The following is a 26,772-nucleotide window of genomic DNA, read 5'->3' as shown; positions in this document are numbered from 1 at the left end:
TATGCTGTGGTTGTGCTGTGTAGAATCTGTTTTTCAAGCCGTTTTATTTTTGCTATGTTACGCTAGATTTGATGATAACGCTGGCATAAACAGCCTTTTGCTATCTGAAAACACATTATTGTTCTGCAGAAATGTTCACAAACCGTGTTTGCAAAGGAACAAAAAAAGATTATTTCTTCATTACTTTATTACTCTTGTTGGCGTTGTCAACTAGCCTGTTGTTCATCTCTTAATATGACGTCAAAATGAGAACTATGACCAATCCAGTTAAAGCAGAAACAAATCGTCCAGAAGAGGAATTCTGGACGATTTTGGAGAAGAGAGGAGTCCTGCCTATCCTATCCACTCACTTCAGTTGAAGGGATCTGTGACATAAAGCAAGACACTGCCGGAGCTTTCGGAGAAAAAAAAAAGGTAGTTGAGCACAGAAGATGATAGGGAAACAAGACAGCGCTATCCTTTAAGTTCTGTATTTAACATTCTCGTGAGTATTGTTAATTCAAACCTTAATTATTAGGACACAACGAGGCTATATTAAACATTCGCAGGTAGCTATCACTTCTAAGTAATACATAGGGTACATAATCATACGTATGTACAGATTAATATTTTTGGAAGACATATTCGCCAATGGAAAACCATTATTTATCCAAGATGTCACCTGCTGTCGATTACGGAGCGGGCGCCTTTTTACTTCTTATAGGTAAGGAAACATTTTTATCTTTTAGTGATCATGATAGTTTTATTGAATCTACATTACCACACTGGTTATGTGTTTTTAAAACTAATCTGAAACTGGTGATATCTCCAGTGAGTGAATGATGGGCAACAAAGTATGAGCTCATGTTTTATCATTTTATTGTTACAGTAAGAAATTAATCGTTTAAATAGGACGTCTTTAAATAATAAAGTTTAGACTTTATGTTCCATATGAAGCTATTTCACCACGTCAATAATATTATCACTATATTTTATAGAATTTCAATATATGAATTCACTAAATTAAAAATATATATAGAAATCAAATTAGAACTATAATTATTGTATTTGCGTAGGATAGAAGGTGGATTCGCAATAAATTAAATACTGCCTAAACATCCATCTGCGTTTCAGATAATAATAAAAAATAATTATAAATGCTTAGGTTAAAACCCTATGTTATTAATGAAAAAGAATTATTGTAGGAGTTTCGCAGAAGTGAAGTTTTTGTGAGATTACAGACAACCCAGAATCAAAGGCTTTTTGTCAATGACGTGATAAAACATAAAAATAATATGACATGGTATTTGGAACAATACTATTTTAGTAATAGCTAATTAAATCCATTAAACCTCGATACTACAGTTTTGTTGTGTATCAGTAAGTATCGACAAAACTGGAGCAATTGTCACTTCACTTTATTACTAGACTCATACTAGAAAAAACACGGGGACTGTAAAAACAGGTGTTTAGCAAAACAGATGACAACGTTTTAATTAAGATATAACAAACAAGCTTTACATTTTATTGATGCAAGTGTTTCATTTTCCAAGCAGTAAGCCATATTTATACAAATATGATATTTTTACTTTTATAAATACGTTAAATGCTAACAAGAAATAATAAAGGCTTTAGTTGTTTTAGATTTTTTGTGTTCAGAAGCTTGAATTTGAAATAAACTGAAATTCATTCTGTAACTTAAAATATTACCCATAAAGTCAAGGGTTGAATTTCTTGAAGCGGCAGATTAAGCTTGTGTGTGTGTGGCCCAAGCGTTCTGACTGGAAGAGAAGGTGTACTGGGTTGGCAGTCACAGATAGTCATCAGCGCTGCCTGAAGAAGAGGCAAAGGTCTTTGGGAGGAGCAGACTTTGGCCCAGCCGTGTGCACCGGGGGGGCGGTGGTGGTCTGGGAGGGACGGAGAGAGACGTGGTCTGCATGAGAACATATCTTCTGGTTACCTACTAAAAGTGCTGCCCAAGGCAGGAAAGATATAGGTTATACTGTACGTGTCCTGATCCTGGACCTCATGCCCACACCAGCTGCCCGTGGCGGAAGGCTATCATGCCAGAGGCCAGTATTGCGTTTGGTGTTTCAGAAGACGCCCTTGTTAGGAATCAGAGAGAATGCCGAAGCAGAGAAGGCAACCCAGAAGACTGGGAGCCCATTGGTCCCTATTGTGAGGTCTGAAACACTATCGAGAGTTTTGAAGTGTGATTATCTTTGCAGTGCAGGTCGTTCTAGAGAGATTCTGAATTTAGGATTGCAGAAGATGGTAACTACAGAAGATGGTGGTGGCAGCTGAGCCCATCAGTGGTACAGAACTCCCTTTCCTCCAGACCATCTTCACCACATGCTGCCAAAGGACCAAAACCACCCTGGGAATGCACTTTTCTCTCTTCTTCCCTCTGGAAGAAGATTTAGGAGTATAAAAGCCCGGACCTCTATATACAGTATATAGAAATATAAATATAAATAATATAGAAATAAAATACTATAGTGAATTGGAAGTTTTGAAACAGCACTAGATGGATTTACAATAACTACGATATTTTGTAATATCTTACCAGAATAATATATATATTCTTTTTAATTGTAGCATAACAACTAGCTCCTCCTACAGCTATTGCAGCTACTGCACTAAAAGTTGAATTAGCACAGTAGAACATCCTGGGGCAATGTCTTTAAAGCCCTGGAGCACATGAGCACTAGAAACTCCTGAGCAGTTTGAATGAATGGCAACTGGCATTGAAAAAATCACTGGGGTAAAGTATGCTGCCTTATCACATGAAAAACGATTGTGTTTTAATAAACAAGTGTGTAGGTGCTGTCGTTTGGTATCCTTTGCTCATGTATTAAATAACAGAAGCAAAGCAAATTTGTTAAAGTTTATATTTTGCATGTTAATGTAGTGTTCAAACTAAAAAAAAAATTTTCTCTACCCAACCCACCTTGTCTCTGAGCCCCAGCCGTGCATGGCTGGGGTGGGCCTGGGATTGGTTGGCCAGAGTACTCTTGATTCTTGGGAAATTCGGGCAGCAACTGCTGCAGACTCCGTGGTCTCTTCAGCCTTGTAGCGAAGTCAAAGAGAAATGCACCTCTCTTCCATTCTGTGCCAATTCTAGTGTGACGCACTGTGTCAATTTAATTATTTAATACAATGAGGTTATGTTAATGAGGTTTCTACAAAGACTTGAGCTGGAAAATCTTTTTGCTATTTTTGTAGCAACAGAACATTTTTGTTCAAACTATGGTTTGATCTTTTGACGTTTGAAGTTCATTATGCTACTAAGGCCTTTTTTCATCTTTGCAACAGCTAAAACATTCATTTGTGTCTTTCTCAGCCAGATTCCAAAAGCTTAATTTGACATTTTTGTTTTACTTGGTGATGCATCTAAGAATGTTTTTTTTAATATGTTACAAATCCAGCAAATCCACAACTTAGGTCCAGGTTGTAAGAAAATTATAAAAGCATGTATGTTCTTCTCCCCATTGAATTCAGTTTTTAAATCACCTTCAAACTCTAAATGTCTTAGCTCCAGGTTATTTGCTCTCTTTTTACCCTCATAGTGACAGTCCTTAGTCCCTGCATTCTTGTTTGCTAAGTATTCTGAACAAACCAAACTACATCCAACCTTTGAGCAAAACAGCAAGTGCTGTCATAATGCTCCAAGACATCTCTGAAGACAATGTACTGTAGGGAATCTACTATATGAACCTAAATCTAGACAAAAATCTAGAAAAAATTGTTCTTTTTTTCAAACAAAATGCAACGTAACTCCTGCACCCCACACAACTTCTCTCATCCATCTCCCTCCGTGATCCTCAGTGGCACTTACCTCCAAGTTTCTACCCAAATTGGACCCAGTGACCCCTAAAAATGCAGTCTGCTGCTCTAATTGAGCCCCCATGCAACGGAGCTAGGGCTGTGTCCACAGGGGATTATGGGTACTAGCTCAAAGGTTCCAGGTAAATAATATCAAGACAGGCTAGAGTCCAGAGAGTCCTGGAGATGGAATCCAGAGGATCTCACAGCAGCACAAGGAACATTTAAGCTGCAGTCAGGATCTGCTCATGCATATACAGTAAGCGACCTTGGCAGTCGCCTAGGGCGCCAAGTGAAATGAAGTTTCAATTGAGGAGAAAAAATAGTTTTAAAAATCTATTTAGAAGAATTAAGAGATTTACAAAATACAAATAAAAGAAAAAGGATGTACCAAGATGTGTCATGTCATGTCATCTGCCAAACCGCTTTATACCATACGGTGTCATGGGAAGGCGGAGCCTACCCAGCAAGCAACGAGCGCAAGGCGGGGTTAACCCTGGACAGAGCGCCACTCCATCGCAGGACAACTGCATGCCAATTATACATGGGGACAATTTGGAGGCCACGGTAATGGTAAATTTGGCCCAGACACCAGGATAACTCCCTACTCTTATCAAGAAATGCTCAGAGATCTTTAATGACCACTAAGAGTCAGGACCTCGGTTTAACGTCTCATCCAAAAGATGGCACCCACTACAGTATAGTTTCCCCACCACTCTACTGGGAGTATTAGGACCCACACAGACCACAGTGTGGGTGCCCGCTGCTGGTCCCACTAACACCTCTTCCAGCAGCAACCATAGCTTCCCAGGAGGTCTCAATTCATTGTTTTTTTTTCCCCGTGGATTTTTTCTTTTAGGGCCTTGGAGCTGCCCTGGAAAGGAGGGAGGTACTGTCACGATTGTAATCCCTCCCCCTTAAGGACGCTCCGGCTCTTTCACATTTTAGTTGATTTTGTGCACCTGCTCCCTCTTCCAGCCTCCCTACAAAAGCCAGGCGCTCACTCTGTTCCGGGCTCTGCATTGGAACACGGATGCCCGGAGGCCCGCCTACCACCAAGTCACCCTACGTCCATGGCTCGAGGGCATAAGCCTCCTATCGGCGTCCTGAACCAGCCGAGTCTGGGACCTAGAGTGCCTGGTCCCATTACCCCTCCCGCTCCTGTTTTTAACTTTGTCCGCCGGATCCCACTCCGGTTTTTAACTCTGTCATGTCTCTTGGATTGGATCACCCAGCTCTGGACTTTTGCCTGCACTGAATTTCCCTTCTGACTCCCCTTAGACTGTTTGCCTCGGTCACGCCCCCACTGAGCACCTGCGCACCTTCGTCACATTCCTCTGTTCGTCTACCAGCCCAGTTCCTCGTCTCCCCATGTCTGTTCACTCTCTTCCGGATACTGCTGTCTGCGTAGGGTCCTGAAAAAACGCTTCGTAACACTGGTCATGTCACCACCTGTATTGGCCCTGTAAGAGAGAGCCTTCTTGCAGCCTGTCAGTATATGCTGGAGGTTTGTGTTGATGGTACCGCAAAGATGGCAGGCCTCCTCTGTCTCATACCATCAATGTAGGTTCTTGGAGCAAGGCAAGATGTCGTAGGTCTCCCTGATCAGAAAGCTGAGGTGTGCTTGTGGGACTTTCCAGATGTCTCTCCAGCTGATTTTCCTTTTCACCACACTTTCCCACTTAGTCCAGCTTCCCTCTTTTCATTGTGACACTGCCTTCACCCTCCAACTCTCCTCTTCCGTCTCTGTCACCTCCATGACCACCATCTTTTTCTTTTCCTTCTCTTTCATCTTTGGACGAAGATGAAAGTGGCTGTCCTCATCCTAGTCCTACTCGACCTATTTGGACTGGGCCAACCATCTTCAGGTATTGCAGCCTGTTCACTGCCTTCTGCACTTCATCTTGTGCCCCCCAATGTCTTCCAGTATGCACCTGGGCATTGACACCTCTAATTGTCTGGTCACTGGATTCTCCCAGTTCCATGATTAGCCTGCTTTTCTCATGCCTGTAGGCTAGGCTTATGGATTTTATACGAAGCTGGAGAGAGTTCCTCCCTAAGAGTCCTTTTTCTGAGAGATGTGTATGGGAGGCCTAGTCACTTTCGGATGTAAGTGTTGGCTTTTATGTCCATCTCTCTAACTATTGTTGAGGTGATCTCACACATCTTCAGTGACAATATTATGCTTTGGTACAGTGTGAATTGGTAGCACCATACCCTGTATTTCCAGGTAATTGGCTCGGATTGATTTTAGCCCGGCCATGGTATATATCCATATGCATTAGCAAGGAACAACCAAATGACATGGAGGTCAACTCTCTCCCTCTTGGAACTTTGAGTTTGCTCCCAGACCATTGTAGCATGTTCCACACATCCTGGGAAACCTTGAACTCCTGCTTTCTGACATCTGGTGTCAATGTACAGTACCAATTTCCTTTTACATATGTAAGAAAAATAAGTAAGAAATAAAATCATGTTTTAAGAGTACAGTGTTTTTTATTTTGTATTTTGTAAATACATGTTAAAGTTAATTAGTAGAATTTTCTTGTTTCTTTCTATATTTGGATTTGGTGATAAAGACAGTTAAAGCTCACTAGTTTGTGGTGGATTTGGATTTTGTGATACAAATATAATAATAATTTATAATATAAATATAATATTATGTTCTCAATGTTAAGGTTTTGTTTGAAATTGGACTCAAATAATATCTAACTATTGAGTTTTAACTGACCCCAGAGACGTTGATTGGACAGACAGATGGACAAACAATTAAACTTCAGTTTTTAAAGGATTTTTAAAAAATAGCAAAAATGTTTTACCAGCCAGTTGTGATGCCACCAGGGATGGATCAACATAAAGTGGTCTTTATAGGTGGGTCTCTATGGTCTATACTCACCATTAAAGAAAATAAACCAAAAGAACACCTAGTCCTCCATTGGGCTCCTGGCTATCACTTTTTCACTGCAACTAACTAATAAGCTGAGCAGGTAGCTGCTTACTGGTGTTTACATAAAACCAGCACTTTTTTTTTAGTTATAACGTGGTGGATACTCATATAATCTTCTCACTGAGCTCAGCTCCTCTTAGACTTTACATTGGGACTCCCAGTCCTAAAAATTAATGCCACAATTCTCTGTATTATAACAGAGTTTCAGCGTTCCAGCCTCTCTCAGGCAGTGCTTTCCTCTCCAAAAGTGTCCCTCACTCCCAGGCTCCTCTGTATCATGTACAGTAGCAGATGGCATTTCCCTTTTCCTTTAACCGATCGGTCTTACTCACAGCTTTCTCCTTTTCTCTCTTCTCTGGGTTTCTGGCTTTCTGCATCTCTTACTCTTTCTCTCACTGGCAATTTTCTAGTTTCCCTCTTGTAGAAACTCTTACTTGTAGTCTCTTTCCTTATGCACTCTGTATTACTCTCATTCTTGTGGTCTTTCTTTATGTCTCTTCTCCTAGGCTTATATGTAATACCTGCTATAAAAAGGCTGCGACCCACAGCTCGGTCAGCTTTCCAAATAAGGTCACTAGTGATTTAAAAGCACAGTACTTCAAGGGAATGGCATTGCCCTCATGGGACCCTTCCCATGGTGGCTTCACACAGTTTACGTAAGGGTGGGGCTGCCCTATTCCGGGGCTGCCCTTGGCTGCAGTCATACCAGCCAACCAGAGTTCTGCTGCCATGAAAGGCCCGAGGTAGAGTGACCATCCAGTAGGAATACCAAATGCAAAAGGGGAATATCCCTGCTTAGAATAATGGACAAACAGGAAGAGATCTAGCTTTAAAATGTAGCCACTCTAGAAACTCCAAAAAAGGTATGAAAGGATATGCACCATATTCCTGGACATGGCATATGCAGGGGACTATATGTTACCATCTTCCAGGTATCAGATACACTTTCTGAAGGAAATTCATGTGGATCATTTAATTGTTAGGATTCATGGAGGCAAAATTTGTATTATCTCAAATTCTGTCCCAGGAATAGTAAAAAACATTCAAGTGCAACATTCCAACTCCCTATTCCACTGAGTTCCCATTGCTAAAAGTTTACACGATGACTGCAATAAGAAAAATAAAACAAGTAGTAGAAGCCAGTCTTGTTTTGCCTCCAAGGTAATGCAAATTGCAGTGGGTGTAGAGACAACGTCAGCCCCCGGGGACACCACAGGCATGCATTGTAAAACAGAAACTTAATTTAGAATTTAATATGTGGTCACTTCCTTGTCCATATGAATTCCAAAATTTTGCCATCTTATCTAACCCAATGTCTTAAGGGAAACCGGAGAGTCATAGAACTAGAAAAATACAAGTGAGAGGCCATATTCATTTTCCTTATGGAAATGCAAAACAAAAGAGGAAAATTAGTTTTATCAGCTGAAGTCAGACACTATCACTATCATTTAAAAAGGTTATTAAAGTTGTTTACTGTGCTTGTAAAAGAGGAGTTAATCTGAACGCCAGGATGTCTGAAGTGTTTGACCAGTGGGACAGCCGGTGATAGCCAAATTTTCTTTCTGCGGTGCAGAGTAATGCTTACCTGCACCAATTAACTCATTTCATATCTTGTCAGAGGACTGAAATGATCAAAAATTGCAGCTAAGGTAAGGAACAAGAGTCATTATAACAATCAATATGTTGCGATATACTGTACAATGTGGAGTATTGTTACCTACAATAGGGATAGAAGTAGTGGGTTGATGAACAGTTTGAGTTAGAGGCTCCAAATAAAAGGCAAACAAAGGTGAAAGTAAGCATCCCTGATGAGTGCCCCAGCAACCAGAAAACAGAGGGACATTAGCTGCCTGTTAAAACCATTGCTGAATCATATACTAATTAAGAGTATAATAATTTTACCATATTGATGAAGCCTGAACTCTAGCCCATCTAACCCAGAACTGACCATAGACAAGGCCAGTAAAGTCAATCAAATGCCTTCTATGCCTCTAATGAAAAATAGCACAGGAGAAGACAATCTGTAGTCGTGTATAAAATATGGAGAGAATGTCTAACATTTGCATATTGCACTACACTTCAACTGGTGAGACTGGATATCCAAATAATAATAATAATTAATAATTATTTAATAATAATTTAGAATAATGTGTGAGAATGTGGAGTTTATATCTAGGGGGTCTTGGGTATTGCCGCAACCGGGGAGGTCAACATCTCAGTTTTAACAAGCTGTGTTCCATAACCTACTGCAGCGGAGCCTCATGTTTAGAGTCTTGCTCTTTCAGGTTCTTCTTACTTAGGGAAGGTATAGGCAAGGAGTCATCTTTCAGGCCTAGCCATCACAAACAACTCCAAGGCACATACAAACAAAAAACAACTTCACGGGGCAAGAACATAACAAGGGGGACCCACTGCAGGAACTCTAAGCTTGGGCTTTAATCAAGGTGAATGATGTCTCTCTCTTCTGTCTGACATGTACTGGACCCCAGTTTATGATATTGTTTTCATGCATACAACCATGATTCCTTCATCTCCAGGCAATCACCCACTCTGTTACTTCACCAGGAAACATGGTAACAGGATCGGGACAGAGATCAATACCGCCAGAACATAATTAATTACCTTGTCCACCAGCAGATATTTAAGTCTCATAATGATGGTACCCCTCACTCTGCCTTAGGTTCACCTGTGCTCTACATTCTTTAGCGAATCTCTCCGAGTTTGTTTTTCTCTGGCTTTGATTTCACTTTGTTTTATTGATCTTGTTCTCAAATTTTCCCTTGACTTCTGCTTTGTCTGTACTCTGTGTTTGACCCTGCTGGCCTGACTTACTCTTTTCGGATCTCCCCCTGCAAGGTCTGCTGTGACTCACTGGATTAGACCCTTGCCTGTTAGACCATGCTTAGGGACAGTGTTTTACTTTGTGTTTGGTAAGCCTGGTCACTGGCTGATTCAGTCCTTACTCATCTCCTCACCTCCTATTGGATTCAGCCCCCTGTATTAAGGTCACTGTGCCGCTACTGGTGAGTTCAACAACATCAGTTTTTTCTGCAGTAAACAGTTCTTATGATAGTTTTTTTTAAATATGAATTACTTTGGAGTCTTTTTGTTCTACAAGAAAGACGCTATTTAAATTAATTGATTATTATCCTTTATATAGTGTGTAGTTTTTTCCATTATTGTTTGTCCAACGTGCTCCCAATCTGTCACTCAAACTAGATACCATTAGATGTCATTCAGTTAAGCCAGCCCATTTTCAATCGGGCTTCCGATCTATTTCCCTGTCTCACTAATTAGATGCCCTATATAGTTTCTTCAAATTGCTGTATTGTTGCTCTGTCATTAGAGCCTCAACCTAATGACAGTGTGAGTTGTCATTTCTCTCTTAATAAAGTTTTTCCTTTTTTCCCAATTTTCCCCCTTTTTTCTTTGTACTTTTTTCCTCTTTTTTCGTAAATTATCTAAATATAAATTATCGTAAATATAATGTCATCTTAAATAGTGCACTGAAACCTGCACTTGGGCTCCGACCAATCATCACACTGCAGCACAGTTTACCACCTGATGCAGCATAACAATTAATGTTTATTTTTGAAGCAGTTTTCTTTTAAAGCTAAATTTAAAATAAAGATTAAAATTATTAGCTGCTGGGCTTCTGATACTTGCCAGGCTCCTGTGAGTTTGCAGTTTTGTCAGTTTGGAGCTGTAGGGCTTGTGGGATTAAAAGCACCTCATTGTTTTGACAAGTGAATGCTTTGGATGAAAATCATGCATAGCCCTCAGCTGTACTGTGCTGGTAGAAAGTTTGTAGTGGTAAGCAAAACAGAATCAACTGGTGATTCCAAATGAGGGTGTATATGTGTGAAAAGGTCCAAATATTTTTCTAAAAAGGGTAATAAGGCAACAATAAAAGTAGATTAATGTAAAGTGTCAATGTTACTATCAATAAAATATTCATACATAGTGTTATTGTTATAGCTTGGCACAGACCTGGGGAATACTGCAGCTGTGAGAGGTTGAGGAATCCACTCTTTGGGTCTGGGTAAAAGCAAGTGGGCAGGCAGAGCTGAATTTGTGCTGGGCAATCCGTCGAGGCTAAAGATGCGCTGGATAGACAGGCAGAACAGGGGATGCACTGGGCAGTCAGACAGAGCAGAGACTGTGCTCTGAGAAAGCCCAGTGACAGAGCACCTGACAAAGGACAGGACAGGGCTTATGTATCCAGCGCTGATGAGGTAATTACCCATTGAGTGAAGATAAGTGGTGCAGAAAGCCTTCCCCATCGATATCTCACAGCACCGGGAGGTATTGTAACCTTCACTTTTTACAAATAGCTTTGTGAAAGGTGTTTCCTGGGGTAATTATTACTTGTGATCAATATTTACTTAAAACTTAATTCATATAATTCAGAATTATCGTAGACCGTAGCACACTGCAAGGCTTATATTTTGTAACTAGACATGGTTTGACACGTTTTGTGTTTATTTGATGAAAATAGAAACCAATGCTTTTGCCACTTCATTTTAATCAGATTCCAGATTTTGATTATTTACTTAAAATACAGAAACTACTTTACTTTGTGCACAACTATGCCACCTAGCGATTTAGTGGGTGCCAGGACTCTTTTCCCACTGCCACAGGTTCTTTCATCTCCCAGAACCACCAGTGCATTCACAGGCCAGACAAGACTGTTATATACAGTATAATAGTCCATTTACTGTTTTTACAGTAGTCAAACTTCATCATCAGCACCTCCTGTGGGGCCTGCAAAAGCAGGATGAGGGTGGGGGATGGGAATAGAGACAAAACAGTGAAGACAGGCTGGGGACATAGGTGACATGTATTATTTGACCAGAAATTGAGAGAAGAGGAAATGAAAAACAAGTGAGCAGGAAAAGTGGAAAAGAGACAGAGCACTAAGAGGGAACAAGGGAGATGGAGCAGTAGCAGTTGTTTCAGAGGTCCAAGGAAGGCTGACAGCAGGAGAACTGAAAGAAAAGGCAGATATAAGGTGATGGTTGAATTCTATGTAGAGTTTGGGGCTGTAGAGCTGCTTGTTAGAGATCACAAGAAAGTGACTGCTGTGTGGGATTGGAGGATGTTAATGGTGATAGGATCGATGAGTCTGTTCTGGAAATGCATGAGTGGGTGAGAAGAGATGATGAGGTGGGGACAAAGCGAGGAGTGTGGGAGAGACGCAGGAGTGACATAGGTAAAAAAGATCTAGCAACCCCAAATGCAAGAGACTTCTGCCTCTTACAAGAACAATTAAGGGATGGAATAGTATTGTTCCTTTAAAAGAGTAGCCATTAAAAAAATGAAAGTAATACATTTATTAACTCTAGAAGCGTAAAATGTTTTGTTTTTGGAAAACATATCTCATTCTCTCAGCACCTTAAGAGAGATTCCAAACTTGAGGAGGTCTATTGCTTAAAAAAACAAGTAGAAACACCTGCCACAGTAGATACTGTAGTAGTCGAACGATCCAAGAAACTCATTCAGCTTTTTCTTGAAAGAGTATTTGCTTTAATAACAAGTCAGCAATTCAATGCTCGTTTGGAAAATATTAGGCTTGCACAATAAAAAAAACTTTTCTTTTTGCTTTGGCGAAATATTTTTTAGATATGTACAATTTTTTCTCTATCTGTGGATTGTGACCTGCCTTTTTTATATGTAAAACAGTAACTGTTCCCTTTGTTTTCCTGCTGCTCTTTAGAAGCAAACAGTTATGGATACAGAATTACCATTACCTCCTTTCCATGAGTGACTTTAGCTCACATCCTAAGTTTTTCTCTCTCAGGCACAGTTTAAAAGAACCAGCATCTATGTAGCCAACTAATTAGCTGGATTGTCTTAGATATTTATCCCAGTTAGATTCTGAGAGCTTTTTGCAGGCTTTTGAATAAGAGGCAAATGTGAACCCTATTTACAAGACCTACCGTATGTAAACATATATTTTTCTTTTGTTGAATAAACATTTAAATAAATTATTTGTTTAGTCTGTTCTGTCAAACGTTCCTGTGCAAAATCATCCTTTGTTTTGTTTATTTATCTACAGGTATCTCATCTCATTCTCTCAACCGGCTTATATTTATTTCACTATATTGCTTCATATGAGGAATTATATAACTAAACTGCTGCTTTCAGTTTTTAAAAATTAGATTTAAGAATATCCAATACAGCCCTGGACTTGGGTAATGAACAATTTAAAAATTTATAAAAGGTGCTCTTGCAGTCTTCATGTTCAGCAGCCAGTCTACTACTTTAGACTGCAGTTAGAATAAAAGAAAATTGATGATCATTCACTACCATTAAGTAGTGATTACCACTGATTTTGCCTCCCAAAGAAATCAACACACCCAAACCTTGCCAGGAACATAAGCGTCACATTGTAAAACCACTAATCACTGTAGGAACTCAGGTCTGTAGATTTCTTTAGGTTGGCACCACACGTGCACTCATCTGTTGAGAACCAGGTAAATAATGATTCAACTGACCATATCACATTTCTCCAATGATCAGTAGACCATTTCTTCTACTCTCTGCTCCACTAGCCTCACAAATGTGTATTTCAAGGTATGATAAACAGTTTGTACACTGCTGGAATCCTGCCCTGTGAAGCTCTTGACTTACCGTTTTTAATTAAACCAGCTGCCTGCTTCCCAATAAGAAATTTGTAGTCCATTGACATCGAGGATGTGCTTCCACCTGCTGCTGTTCTTTTCTGTTGCTGACGTCACCTTCGAGACCAATACTCTTGACACATCAACAAGTTGAGGTGTCTTGGTCTCTGAAGCTTCTGCCAAATGCTCCCCAAGAGTCATCCCCTCTCTCAAAGTCACTGAGCTCTCCTCTTGCAGCCATGCTAGCCTTTATTATAAGTGAACAAGCCTGAAGATCATATTTTATACCTGACCCTAAGCATGCAGGGGTGTTATTTGATTATTTAACACAATTGTGTTGATGACCTTGCTTTCAATATACAGTACTTCAATATACAGTTCTTCCTGGTGTTTCTATTTTTTATCCACTACTTCTATGGTAGCATACATATGCAATTATAACATTTTTATAACAGATTTGCCATTATTAGCATCAAAGAGTTTGCAATGAAATAATGAAACCTCCGACAATTTATATTATTTTGGTAATACCACCAAATGACCATAACATGTTAACCCCATGCTGCAACGTTTCTTTCCTGGTGGGAGGGTTGTCTTCCAAAATGACAACACTCCCAGCACAGAGCATGCGTTATTGTCCAATGGTTTGATGGACGTGACACTGATCATCAGTGTATTCAAGATCACTCTGATTTCTGATGAGATTTGAGTTTGTATTTTGCAGCCCAAGGGTGTACAGCATTTATGTCTGTTAAGGTCACCATCTTGGTTTTAAATAATACTGGTAAAGTCTGTATTTGTTATCTCAAAGTAATACAAACATGATTGTGTGCTGCTAATATGTCAAGCAGAAAGGAGACGATCATTAAGACTAATTTATTTTCTGAAGTTAACTTGTGAATTTGCGTATCTTACTTGTGGTACTTACTTACCCTGTAAGAAAAGGTATATTTTTTCATGCTAGAAAGATTAAATTACAATTTACTATAAACCTTTTGCCAAATACTCTGCACAATTCTAGACAGACCTGCTGCTTTGTACTGTAGTTCTCTGGAGGATTTTTGCTGCTAAAATATGAATAGATCCATTGCTGAGGTTTGCTTTGAAATCTCCCTTCTCCTCTGAATTAAATATTTAATTAACCAAAAGGTGAATGAGGTACCGCAGTAAGAGCTTGTTTACACTGATGAAAAGCAACAGCTCTCATAGTAAATGACATAGCATAATTTACCCGTTTTGACAGCTAGCCTCTTATAAGAATTTCTACCCGCAATGAAAAAAGTTAATCAAAATCAACTAGATTAAGCAAGAATTGTTCTTTGCAACCCCACTTGATTCAACTGATTCTGTTAAAATGAAGATTCTGATTTATTTGAAAATTGTTCCAATTTACATCAAATACAGCGTACTGTACAAGAAAGTGTACTTTCAGAACATAAATGTTTTAGAGCTACCATAAAAATTGAATTTCTTTGCTTCCACTTGAACTCATAAAATCAGCATTTTTTCAGCAATGGTTCTTCATTAAAGCAATACGTGAAAGGGGGAGACAGAGGTAGATTATTAAGAAAAAGTTTAACATGTTTTTCTTGACTGTGGGTTTATTTGTTCAAACTTGTATTTTTTGTTTTTACTGTATGTATTTCAAATATTATGGTTCTCCAGAGCAGCCTGAGGAACACAAATATAGAAATTTAGGTCCTTTAGAACAATAACACAAAATAGTAATACACAGAAATTACTCAAAGCTGTCTTAGTGCCAAGATGGAAATTGATATCTTTAACAAAGATCGCATTTCTTTAATCTTATTCAAACATTGTATTTGCCTGACTTCAAAAACGCAACCAGGTTATTTTAATGCTTTCTCTCTGAACATTTTACTTTTTTTACATTTTACGGACCCAGAGTCATTGCCTTGCCACGTATATTTCAAACACTGGACAAGGACACAACCTTGGGAAAGGTTGTCTCAGGCAGAGAACTGATGCCTGTAATGACACAGTCTTACAAGAAGCATAGAATCTTTTGATTGGACAAAAGTAGGTATTAGTAATTCAATACAGCAAAGATCATCACATTTAATTTAATAAATATCAAGCAAATTGCAGCATCATCCTGGTCATAAGTACAAAAGAATAAGTCATATGAAAATGACATACTGTAGAAAAAGTCATTACAAGAGTTCATAATTCAATTTCAAGAGGAATAAAAGATATATGGAAATATACTTGCAAAAAAGTATGCAAAAACATTTGCAGGCAGAGCTATGGCAGGGTTCTAGAAATAGGTCTGGAAACGAATAACAAGTCATTGACACAGTCAAAAGACTGATTTTCCAAAAGCCTGAAGCATTCCACAATAAAACCTGCACCTGTGGCCCACAAAGTAAGAATCTGCTTCCTTGCTTTCTTACCCTTTTGGATAGTACAGTAGGTCTCCTAGCCAGCAAGTCCTATTTCTCAGGGATCTGCATAATTGGGTATAGTAATGCATACTACCCTATAACAAAATTTAACTTGATTTTTAACTGAAGATGGGTGTTGAACATGGAGCCATGTTGACAGGGAGCTATAGGAAGTAGGGCCCCAAACTCTATCATTCATTGAAGAGAACTGGTTTGTGTTGTTTTACTGAAACATGTCAATTGCATGTCTATTTTCTGAGTATTTAAGAAGGATTACACATAACAGTGGGCTGTTCAGCCCTTCTTCATTTGCTTGGTTACTGCTAGTAGCTAGCTGATACACAATCATGAGGCATTATCTCTATCTTTTGATCTTTCGTGATCTGTCATGCTGCCACTGGCTGGGTAGCAGTCAGTCTCCTGACAGATGCTTACATAAGGTCATAGGACACCCATTGTCAAATTAGTATTAAACTGTGTTGCTTCGGGCGGTAAACAAGAAGTGGATTTGTCGTCATACAAAAAAGAAAGGCAATATTCAATTCAATAGACTACACAATGACTGCATCTCATTTTCACTTTTGCCCCCTGTGGGAACAGTGCTACACGGACTGTTCTCTATCTTAACTTCTACTGTCATTTAAAATACACCGGTGTTGGTTCAGGGGCTCTCCCTTTGATAAAATAGAATAAAATGGAACAAGGCATTTGCTGGAAGCAATCAGGAAAAAGATAAATTCCTTGAGGTGAATTTGTTGACTGTCCAAAGTGGCCCTAAACATCTTTATCAAGGACACTTGAGCTAATACTGAATTATTAACATCAAGTACAAGAACAACAGTGATCCACTTCATTTCTACGAAAAGTTTTTAAAAACACCAGAGGGCTATACAAAAGAACGTACAAAAACGATTAAATTTAAGAAGGATAATACAATTTTTCAAGCAAATAAAATTGAAGTTTCTAAGAAAACCCAAGAAAGATTACAAATATGATAGGATTATTTGCCCTAAATCTTTTCATGAAAGGGATTTTGTTTTGAGATTTTACGTCTTCCTTTTTGCCCTGTAGTGTTTGGATATCACCATTGTATATATGTATTGTTGATTGCAAAATACGTAATGCATTATGTTTGGGTTTTCTTTTTTATTCATGCTGTATTCTGCCCATGAGTGATTTATGAGGAAATGCTTTCCTTGCTTTACAAAGTAAATTCTGAATCTCTTTTTTCAGCTGTGCTGTCTGTTGTGGGCAACCTGTCAGTCCTTATCACTGCCTTCAAGAGGTCTTCGCACCTGAAGGCTCCAGAGCTCCTGAGTGTGAACCTGGCTGTGACTGATCTCGGCATGGCCATCACCATGTACCCTCTGGCTATTGCCTCTGCCTGGAACCATGCTTGGCTTGGGGGAGACGCCTCTTGCATTTATTATGGACTCATGGGATTTCTGTTTGGGGTCACGAGCATGATGACCTTGGCTGTAATGGCCGTCGTTCGATTTGTGGTTTCAACCAGTCTGCAGTCTCCTAGTGAGTAAACCTTTTTTTTAAACATACTTATGTAATTATACTTACAGAATTTATAGAAAATACATACAGCAGAGGGTTTTGGTTTATTGGTCTTCCTGCTATCTTCTTAATAGCATAACATGTTTAGCTTTTTATATTTTAGGTATTGTTTTGAGTTTTGTATTTCAGTATTTCAGCTAAAACCTAATTAATGCAATGTAGAGAAGTGAAATATATTTAATAATATAAGTCTGAAACATCTGATTTGAACTGGTATCCCATCTAGGGTGTATCCTGCTCTGTGCCTGTTGGTTGCTGGGATAGGCTCAGGGTCTTAGGGGATAGCAATTGATAGGAATTGGGGATAGCAGTTTGAAAATGCCATATTGATGTTTTTTTGGCACATCTCGCTTGGCTGAGGGAATGGCTGACTACCTGTGAAGATAAGTCTCTTTCATCCCAAGGAATGAGCCAGGGAGCTGCTGGAAGGGTGAAGATAAGGTAGAGGGAGCAGGATGAGAAAAAAGCACAGAAGAGGGGGGCTTGGCAGTCAAGATACTTATGTGTAGGAGAGCACACGTGGTGAGATAAGAAACACTCCCTGTACTGTTTAAAACACTACACTACTCATTAAGGCCTTCTCAGATTATGCTTTGTGGGATCATAGTTAAAGGAATCACTCTAAGACTCATACACAGCTGTTGAGTTTTTCTCAACCTGTTTTATACATGAGGTCTCCAGGAACTTTGAAGCCCCAGGAGAGGGAATTATTACATATAATCACATTGTGCAAATTCTTAACATTGATAATTTGTGATATACATGCAACAAGTATCATTGTTGTTGTACATACACAATATGCGCTAGAATATAAATTAATATTTTGTATATCATGCTAGATCTGAAAATCTAGCAAAAGATTATCATCAATCTTGTTCTGATTTGGCTCTTTACTAATAAATGGTGTGGTCTCATCTGTGTATAACCAGGGAGCTATGAAATGTATATTTTATGTTAAAATATTTTAATGTATTTCTGTATCACCTGAGATTCTTGAAATCCCCCCAGAAATAATTAATATTTTTTGAAGAGCACATTTAATGTTTTAAGTGTTAGAAAAGATATCAGCAATGTAAAGACATAGTCTTATTGAAGCTATGTAACCATTGTCAGTCTAAAAAATAATGGATTTATTACTTCTCACTTATTTACAGATTAATTTGCATGAATTAAATTTGAATAAAATTCAAGAGAATGAGTGGTAGATTACTTTGGAATATTTGTTTGTTGCTACTTGTGTGATAAAACCCTAAAATAAAACAGAAGAAAGGGGATTTTTTAGCACAAACCTACTATCCCATGGCTATGAGATGTTGTGTCTTCTGCAAGATTTGGTTGTAATACCCACTGCCGAAACTGGAGTTAAGCAGCAGTCTGAGTTTGAAAAGGTGAATCCAAGAGCAGGCAGGAGAACAGGCTGGGGTGGTGAAAACAAGCACAGAGGAGCGTGGAGCAGGCAAGTGGTCATCCAGAGCCGTGGATAGGGACAACACAAAGTGTGGAAAACGAGTAGAGAGTGTAGTGAAGCACAGAGGGAATCTTAAGTCAAGGTCCAGAAATAAGGCAGGTCCATGACCAGAAGGAGAGAGATGGCAATATGCAGCAGGGTCAGGAGACCAGAGGGAAAAACAGACAGGCAACACGAGAACTAAGCTGTGGCTGCAAGCTATAACAGATCCCAGAGCACTGTCAGAGCAGACCTGCTGTAAGTAATCTGATCCTAACAAGGCAGTAGTAGACACTGGTGGAACAGACTTCCTGTCTGATTATGGGACCATGGCAAGCAGCTGACAGACCAGTGAGTAGAGTAATGGCTAGCTGCAGTGGTAATGTTAGTAATCACTAGCACACCAGCCGGGAAGGTCATGACATTAGGAAGCTAAGGGCATAAAAGGGAGATAATTATGATAATGATTCTTGTCATTTCTACTAAAATCATCTCAGCAGCCTGTAATCCATTTTTTCACCTGCAATCTAATGCTTTCAATCATTTGTTTTAACATTTAGCTTTCATTTTTACTGTATATGACAATATAAAAGTAGGCAGTCTTCAGATGCATGACTAATGCTATTTAAAGGGAGTTCTAAGCCTTCATCCTTGGAAAATAAACTTGAACTGGATTGTACTGAAAGGCACAGAAGTCAAATACTGAAAAGATATACTGTACTGTATAGTGTGCTGAAAAGATAGTGAGTTTTTTTTTTAATTGGGATGCTAACATTTCGTGAGGGTTATTCATCACAATGTCAAGACTGGGGGTTGACAGTTTGTCCTTAGTAGGGGTAGTCAGTGCCCATGGTGGATAATATGAATGCCAAAGTGAAATGAATTTTCATAAAATTGCTGTTTGTGGAAAAAGTTTTCCCTGAATGCTTTGACCATGATAAAACATAGTTATTAAAAAATAAAATAACCAATTTCACTTGTAATGATGTAATGACGTAAATGCACAAGATGAGGACTTTGACCTTCTCCTGAAGCTGTTTTAAAATACATTTCTTAACACCTCTTAACACATAGGACACGTAACTCTCAAAAAGGAAAAGAAAATGAAGGCTAGGTGGGCCAAATGGCCTCCTCTCGTTAGTAGCTATTCTTATGAGAAATGCAATGTATGATAAAAAAAAGTATGCTATGTCTCCATTTCTTTAGGGGAGAAGATAAGCAGAAGGAAAATTCACGTTCTGATTATTTTCACCTGGCTGTATGCCCTGCTGTGGGCAGTCTTTCCACTGCTTGGCTGGGGGAAGTATGGTCCTGAACCTTTTGGGATATCATGCACCATTGCCTGGAATGAGTTCAAAGAAAACGGATCTTCATTTTTGATATGCATATTCACACTCTGCACAATAATACCAGCAGTGACCATCATCACTTGCTACTTCGGAATAGCATGGAAGCTCCATGTGGCCTACAAGACCATTAAGAGCAGCAACCACATCCCTAATGCAATGAAAATGGAGAGACGACTAGCTCTTGTAAGTATTCAGATTTCTGGCTTTAATTTACTAATGATTTAGGCATCTCTTAAGGCAAGCGGGAGGAAGCCATTCGGCTCTTCACAAAACAATCGAATCTTAGTAAGTGGCATTCAATGTTTTAGTTTTAGGGATTTGACCAGTTTTGAAGAAGGAAAATAGATTTGTGTATACAGCATTTTATAGGGTTTTAATAAAATTGTGTAATCTGTCTGATTAATAAAAATTATGCACAACATTTTTAAAACAGAGGGTGTACCCATGGAGCCACAGATATATGAATGGAACTGTAAAAAAATGCCACTAGATGGCACCTTTCTCATTTGTTAATTCTATATAATAAAAGCAACAGAGATCAGGTTGTCATCCATCTTTCAGGTCTGACAGCTCATAAATCCACCTTCATTTTTAGAGGTTTAAAACAAAGACAACCTATAGTACACCTCATCTAGCCTGTTTGGTTGTTAGTACTTTGTTCCATAGTTCCAGGACTCTTAAGTCTTAAATGCACTTCTGCATAGTTTCCATTTGTGACTTCTGATTTTGCTGCTTATTCTGAAGTCCACTGGGTTGCCTTTGTCACTGCCTTTGAGGAGTTTGAATACTTTAGCTGAATAAATTCTCAGAGATTAGTCTTCTCTGTTCAATTCTATAAAGGCTCACTTCCTTCAGCTTGTCAGTGTCAGTCATTTTCTTAAACTCCAAAGTGCATCTAGGTGCTCTTCTCTGGATTGAATCTCCACAGCAGCAATACATATTTGTAATATGGTAATTTCAACTTGACACAATATTCTGAATGGAGTTTTTAATGAAAGTTCGGGAGGAATGAAGGCAGCCGAGCTCATTCGACACAGCTGCTGCAATTCCCACTAATTCTGATGTAAGCAACCGGTCTCCATATATATCAAACGTCACCCTCTCCTCTTCCTCGTTCGTTTTCTGCATCCTCTTCCACCCCCTCTCCACCTTTGCAGCTGCCCAATTTGTTGAATGGGGGTCCTATCCTCCCCGTCCAACGGCCGGGAGGTTGGCCCTCAGCAAGCGGGTTACGCCAAATCTCCACATCCCAATAAACGATTCTAATTTCTCCCAAACTTTCGGCTGCCGTCATTCCTCGTGAAATTAAGTCTTACTGATGCATTGTACGATTTTAACATCCATCCATGAATCTATTTTCTAATGCCTTTTTCAAATTCAGGGCCGGGGGGCGGCGGAGTCTATCTTGACAAGCAGCAGGTGCAAGGCAGGGTACACCCTGGACAGCATGAACTTTAACATAACATCACTTATTTCAATTCCACATTTTTAACAACATATCCTAACATTTTGCTTTAATTGTATTACTTCCCCACATTGTCTATAAGATTTCATTTGTCTTCTTAATGTTCAATGCTTCCCATTTTGTATCTGTAGTTGGTGTTTTTGCTGCTTCAGTGTAATATTCTACATTTGTACATTTTAAATGGAATCTGTCTCCAGCTTTTTTCACAGCTGGAGTCAAGGTCCAGGATCCCTGAAGCTAAAAGCGAGAATAAACGCTCTAGTTTGAAAACCTGGAGATAAGGGCAGCGTGATACTTGTAGCATAATTGAGGTGACCTAAAAGAGCAAAAGCTCTCGGTTGTAGGAGGGACAGAGGGAAAAGGTGGAAAGTACTCTGTGCTGTGACTGAACTGTAAGGTGGTTAGGCTCAGAAGGATAAAGAATAATCCCCTAAGAGTTCATAAACGTATCAAGTAGTAGCACATTCTGATCTGTGAATTCAAGATGTAAGTGGCACCCAGGAGTGGAGCGCACGAAGGAATACAATTTTCAAATGCTCTAAAGAGGTATCGAAATCAGACGATGGGCATACTGTAACTATAGAAGTATTTAGAAATGTTGCCAGTTGTGAACTGACAAGCAGGATGTTATTGTCTTGATTTATCGGTTCTTGGTTACGAATGTGCCATCATTGTGTTTGTACTGGTTGCGACGTCAAGCGTGATTTGCCGAAACTCACGTCGGTCTGTGGGGCAATGTGCTTTCAATGATAAAGGACTACTTCTTAAAAAGTAAAGTTGCACCTGTCACAAGAGCAGAAATATTAAATAGCGACTGTACTGTGGGACTGATAGCGGAACTGATCTTGGTGCACTACATACGAAAGTGTTGACCTGTCTGGTCCACTTCATACGGCTGAATATACAGTAGGAGGATTCGAGCAGAGGCCCGAAATAGTGGAAAGCGCAAAAGTGATGAACAAGAAGGCAGGCCCGGTTACAGACGGACAGTGGGCATTGATGTCGGTGGGGCTCAGGAAGGAGTCAGTGATGCCAACTGGGGAGCAGTTGACACAGTTTGAATCCCAGGAGCCTGGATGACTGGATCTGCTGGGTAGAAGATGGGAGGCGAGTCCAGGGCTGGACCATGCCAATTGGATGCTAGCTTGGTGAGGGTAAAGAGTGCAGGTTGGTAACCCCAACCTAACAGCCAGCGCAGCACGGCGCCAGGGATGATGGAGCTGTTACAATGAAGAGGCCGGGCACAGTGCAGACTGACGCTGTGCGCTCACACCTGTGGAGCGGAATGGGAACCAGTGACTAGGGAGCTCCTTCAGGGAGAGAGGAAATAATGGGGAAAGGGGGCCAGAGATAAGACAATGCATCCAGGTGTGGTGGATTCAGTAGTTTGATTAATGCTATTGAAGTATTAATCAGCTGGGAATGTTGTGGCATTCATTTGTATTTAAAGGGGTCTTTTAAATGGTTGATAAAAGGAAAAATCTAATTGCACACCAAATATTATTTTAGGTTAGTTGTTCCTACTCTGTGAAATTAGGGGTGGTATTTTAAAAGTCGATTCAGTAGATGAGCCTTACTGCAGAATGTGAAAGTTCTTCTGTACAACTTTATGGATGAAGTCTGTTATCTGAGGGTTTCTTTCTTTTGGTTAAAGCATTCTGTGTCTATGTTTGATATTCTGGATTTATAAAAAATATTTTCTGAGAAAACGTGTAGCTTTTGTTTAGAAAGTCTTGTTCATCACTGCAATATAGCCAAGTCTGAGAATAAGGAGCTGAGTTGTATTGGAAGTAATTATGAGTGTTATCAGCTTTAGAGTGCATGGTGGTATTAAGAGTGGACCATAAAGCTGGGATGTAAATGTCTAAGAATTATACTGTATACCTTAAATTCTGTTTCTTAAATTCCAAAGCTGTGGAATTTACTACAGATTGAATGACAAACAGAAGTTTATAGAAAGACCGCCAAGGTACAGCTTCTTATCAGTTGCTTTCATATGCAGTCACATTTTAATCAATTTTAGCTAATTATAATATAAATATGTTGACACCTCTTACTTGAGTGCAAACATTTACATTAAATGAACAGCAATTCAAAGTTCAAAATGGTGTCTCCTTAGGGATCTTCTACTTTGCACTCAACAATAAACTGTTTTGGTGCATTTTTATCCTTTGGTGACAGCATTATAAAGAGAATAGTATTGCAATGTGTGTTGTACAGAGAATGGTGTTTTCACATTAGGCTCTTTAAAATGGACCAATATTTGCAGAAAGCTAGTTTGTTTAACAATACTGTACATTGTAAAGTATTCATCATCATGAATTTAATCCAATTGGGCAGGAACAAGGTGATATGACAAGGTGGCCTGTATTGTCAGGTTTATACATTTCAGAAAATAAATAGAAATGCCAACAGAAAAGGTTTTGAACTGTTGGTTAAATTTTCATACTTTCCTCGATTTTCTAATCTGCCTATCCAAGTTGGTGGGGAGACAGAGTGTGGGAGCCAGTCCATCACAGGGCGCACACAGACACAGACATGCACACACTTAAACCAGGTCCAGTTTTTACAGAAGCTAATTAACCTACCAGCATAGTGTATCTTTGGACTGTGGGTGGAAACCAGATCACCTGGTACAAACCCATACAAACATGAGGGAGAACATACAAACTTCACACAAACAGCATCACTGGAATTGAACCCAGGGCCCCAGCACTGCAAGACAGCAATGCTAACCATTGTGTCAGCATGGCTTCATCAGTACTTGAGATTACAATGTTATATTTATAACAGCACTATAATATATTTGCTTATATGACAGGCAGCAAGGTGAAGTAATGGTTGGAGATCTGGCCTAGTAACTGGAAAGGTTTCAGCCCAAATCCTAGGTGGGCCACTGCTGATGTACAGTACCCTTGAGCGAGATATTTCACTGAGATTGTTTAATGAAAATGTCAACCTGTATTGAAAGAAACAAGTATGAGTTGCCAGACACATAAACTAATAATAACATACTGGTAACTGTGTGTAACTGTCAAAATTCCTTAATTTTCTTTTCCTGGTTCAATCTGATGCTTTCATTCTTGTTAGATAAGGCTAAAGATGAAAACAAATGCTGCCTTTAAAAGCACACGTTCTAAGCACACCACAATGATCAGATAGCCTAAAACCAGCAAGGTATTAGATACAAATGACAGTATTTGCACAAAAATACTGATGTCATTGAAAAGGATAATTTAAAGATTTACCAAAACCAAGAATAAATTACTCCGAAATGCTTATTAAACCATTCTTTTTAAAGGCCTCATTTAAAACGTTGTGGTTTTCTATGTTGATTGCAACAATAGAAAATGATACTGTTGCTCTGAAATCAGTCCAGAGAAGAGTATCATACACCTCCCTGTGTATGAAGCAATGTTCTACTCTAAAATGCTAAAAGGATTGAATCATGTTAGTCTTGAAAAGAGAAGAATAAGAGATTTGACTCAAGTACTCAAAATCCTTAATGACATTGACAAAGGGATCCCAATCCACTTCTCCTGGATCAACAGTGAGACACAAACCAGAAAACACGAGTGGAATTCAAAGGGAAGTGTATTTAAGTCCAAGGATTGCACACAAGAAAACATTTTACCAGTCTTTTTCTTTTAGTTAGTAATGCAATAGATCATTATTAATCGGGACACCATGGGAAATAAAGTGGGATCAGGTGCTGTCATGCCCAGGTGAGCAGTTGTTTCTTAAGAACATCAAAGGGCACATTCCAGTCACCCGGAGCAATAAGGACTGGCTCAGACTGATTATCTCAGCCTCCCTCTTCCAATTAAAGGCTGCTTCACTCCCTTAAAATCCATTAGAGAACAAACCATGCAAAGCAAGGAACAAGAACAGAAGTGGGCATCATCATTATTTTAATTTGTTTCAGATTCAACCATGTAACCTTGTAAAGAAGAATGGTGCTCAAAATACAAGGCAATCTGTTTTTGTTATTTTAATCGTACCAAGATCCTGACATGCAAAGAATGTTTTATCCTTGTAGACTGACACAAAGAATCACATAATAATAAGAATAAGAATAATTTCCTCAACATACTGTATGAATGGGTTATGTTCCCTGATGAGTTCTGATGATGTCTAATTTTGCATATGTAAAATTGGAAAAATGTGCAACTTTCAGTCCAAAACCATACTGGTATATTAATTGGCTTCAGGGAAATATGGCCCTGGTGAGAGTGTCTCTGTCTATATGTGCCCTGTGATGGATTGGCATCCCATCCAGGATGTACCCAGTCTTGAGCCAGTTACTTGCCAGGATAGGCTCTGGCTCCCTCGTCAACCTGTATTAGATAAAGTGGTTAGAAAATGGGTGGATGGATGTTCTTACTGTTATTTCTGACGTAACCAACATCCCCCCGAGAGCTGAACAATAAAAAAGAAATTGTTTGTATTGTTTCAGATTGCTGTGCTCATCAGCGCTGGCTTCATTGGCTGCTGGGCGCCTTACGCAACAGTGAGCTTCTGGTCGATGTTTCACTCCAGCAAATCCATACCGCCGGAGCTGAGTTTGCTCCCTTGTCTCTTTGCCAAGTCATCTACTGCCTACAACCCCTTCGTCTACTACATCTTCAGCAAGACATTCAGGAAAGAAATCAAACAGCTCACGTGCTTCTGTGGAAGGTCAAATAACTTAGTTAATGTCACTGATCATGAGACAATAAGAGAAAGTCCAATTCTTATGACACGTGATAGCAAAAGGCTACAAAAGTCTAACATACCAGAAGGGAACAGATTGTCAATCAGCAACCTCGAAACTGAGACCTAGCTTAACGCTCTAGGGCCTGAGTAGCAGCGCTTCGATACACCACCTTGCCCAGACGGATTTCAGATGAAGACAGATGTGAGTCGCAGTTCTGTTGCTTCACATTGGACACAAGGGAAAGATGCCCCCGCGAATGACTGATCTTCCAGGTTAACTTGGGAAATCAAAGCCAGACTCAGGCTTCTCAAATAATGCAAATTGTTAAACTTTGGAGGCTCCCATGTAAAGCGGTGGTATTGTAAAGGGGAGTCTAAAGGTGCAAAATGTCGTTTTACCGTGCAACATCTGTAAACCTAGAAATACTAATAAATCTTGTGTGGCCAAAAGTTTGCTTGTGAAAAAAAATA

General features: G+C 39.4%; 1 protein-coding gene across 1 annotated transcript; it reads left to right on the top strand.

Moving 5' to 3' along the window:
- Positions 1-630: 630 nt before the first annotated feature.
- On the top strand, positions 631-26,772 carry opn8b (opsin 8, group member b). The gene is made up of 4 exons (XM_088909175.1): positions 631-703; positions 17,013-17,306; positions 19,999-20,324; positions 26,063-26,772. Exons 1-4 carry the CDS (start codon positions 631-633, stop codon positions 26,426-26,428), a joined length of 1,059 nt encoding a protein of 352 aa, XP_088765301.1. The 3' UTR covers positions 26,429-26,772.

This window comes from Atractosteus spatula, chromosome 2 (assembly GCF_055471065.1).
Source record: "Atractosteus spatula isolate fAtrSpa1 chromosome 2, fAtrSpa1.hap1, whole genome shotgun sequence".
NCBI classification, from domain to species: Eukaryota; Metazoa; Chordata; class Actinopteri; order Semionotiformes; family Lepisosteidae; genus Atractosteus; species Atractosteus spatula.
The sequence above is the reverse complement of the archived record's forward strand: the minus strand, read 5'-3'. Positions and strand labels throughout refer to the sequence as shown.

Excerpts from the sequence above, each read along its gene's own strand:
- opn8b (XM_088909175.1), top strand. The coding sequence starts at position 631 with ATGGAAAACCATTATTTATCCAAGATGTCACCTGCTGTCGATTACGGA. Across the intron at positions 704-17,012 it reads CGCCTTTTTACTTCTTATAG|CTGTGCTGTCTGTTGTGGGC; the intron begins GTAAGGAAACAT and ends CTCTTTTTTCAG. Across the intron at positions 20,325-26,062 it reads TGGAGAGACGACTAGCTCTT|ATTGCTGTGCTCATCAGCGC; the intron begins GTAAGTATTCAG and ends GTATTGTTTCAG.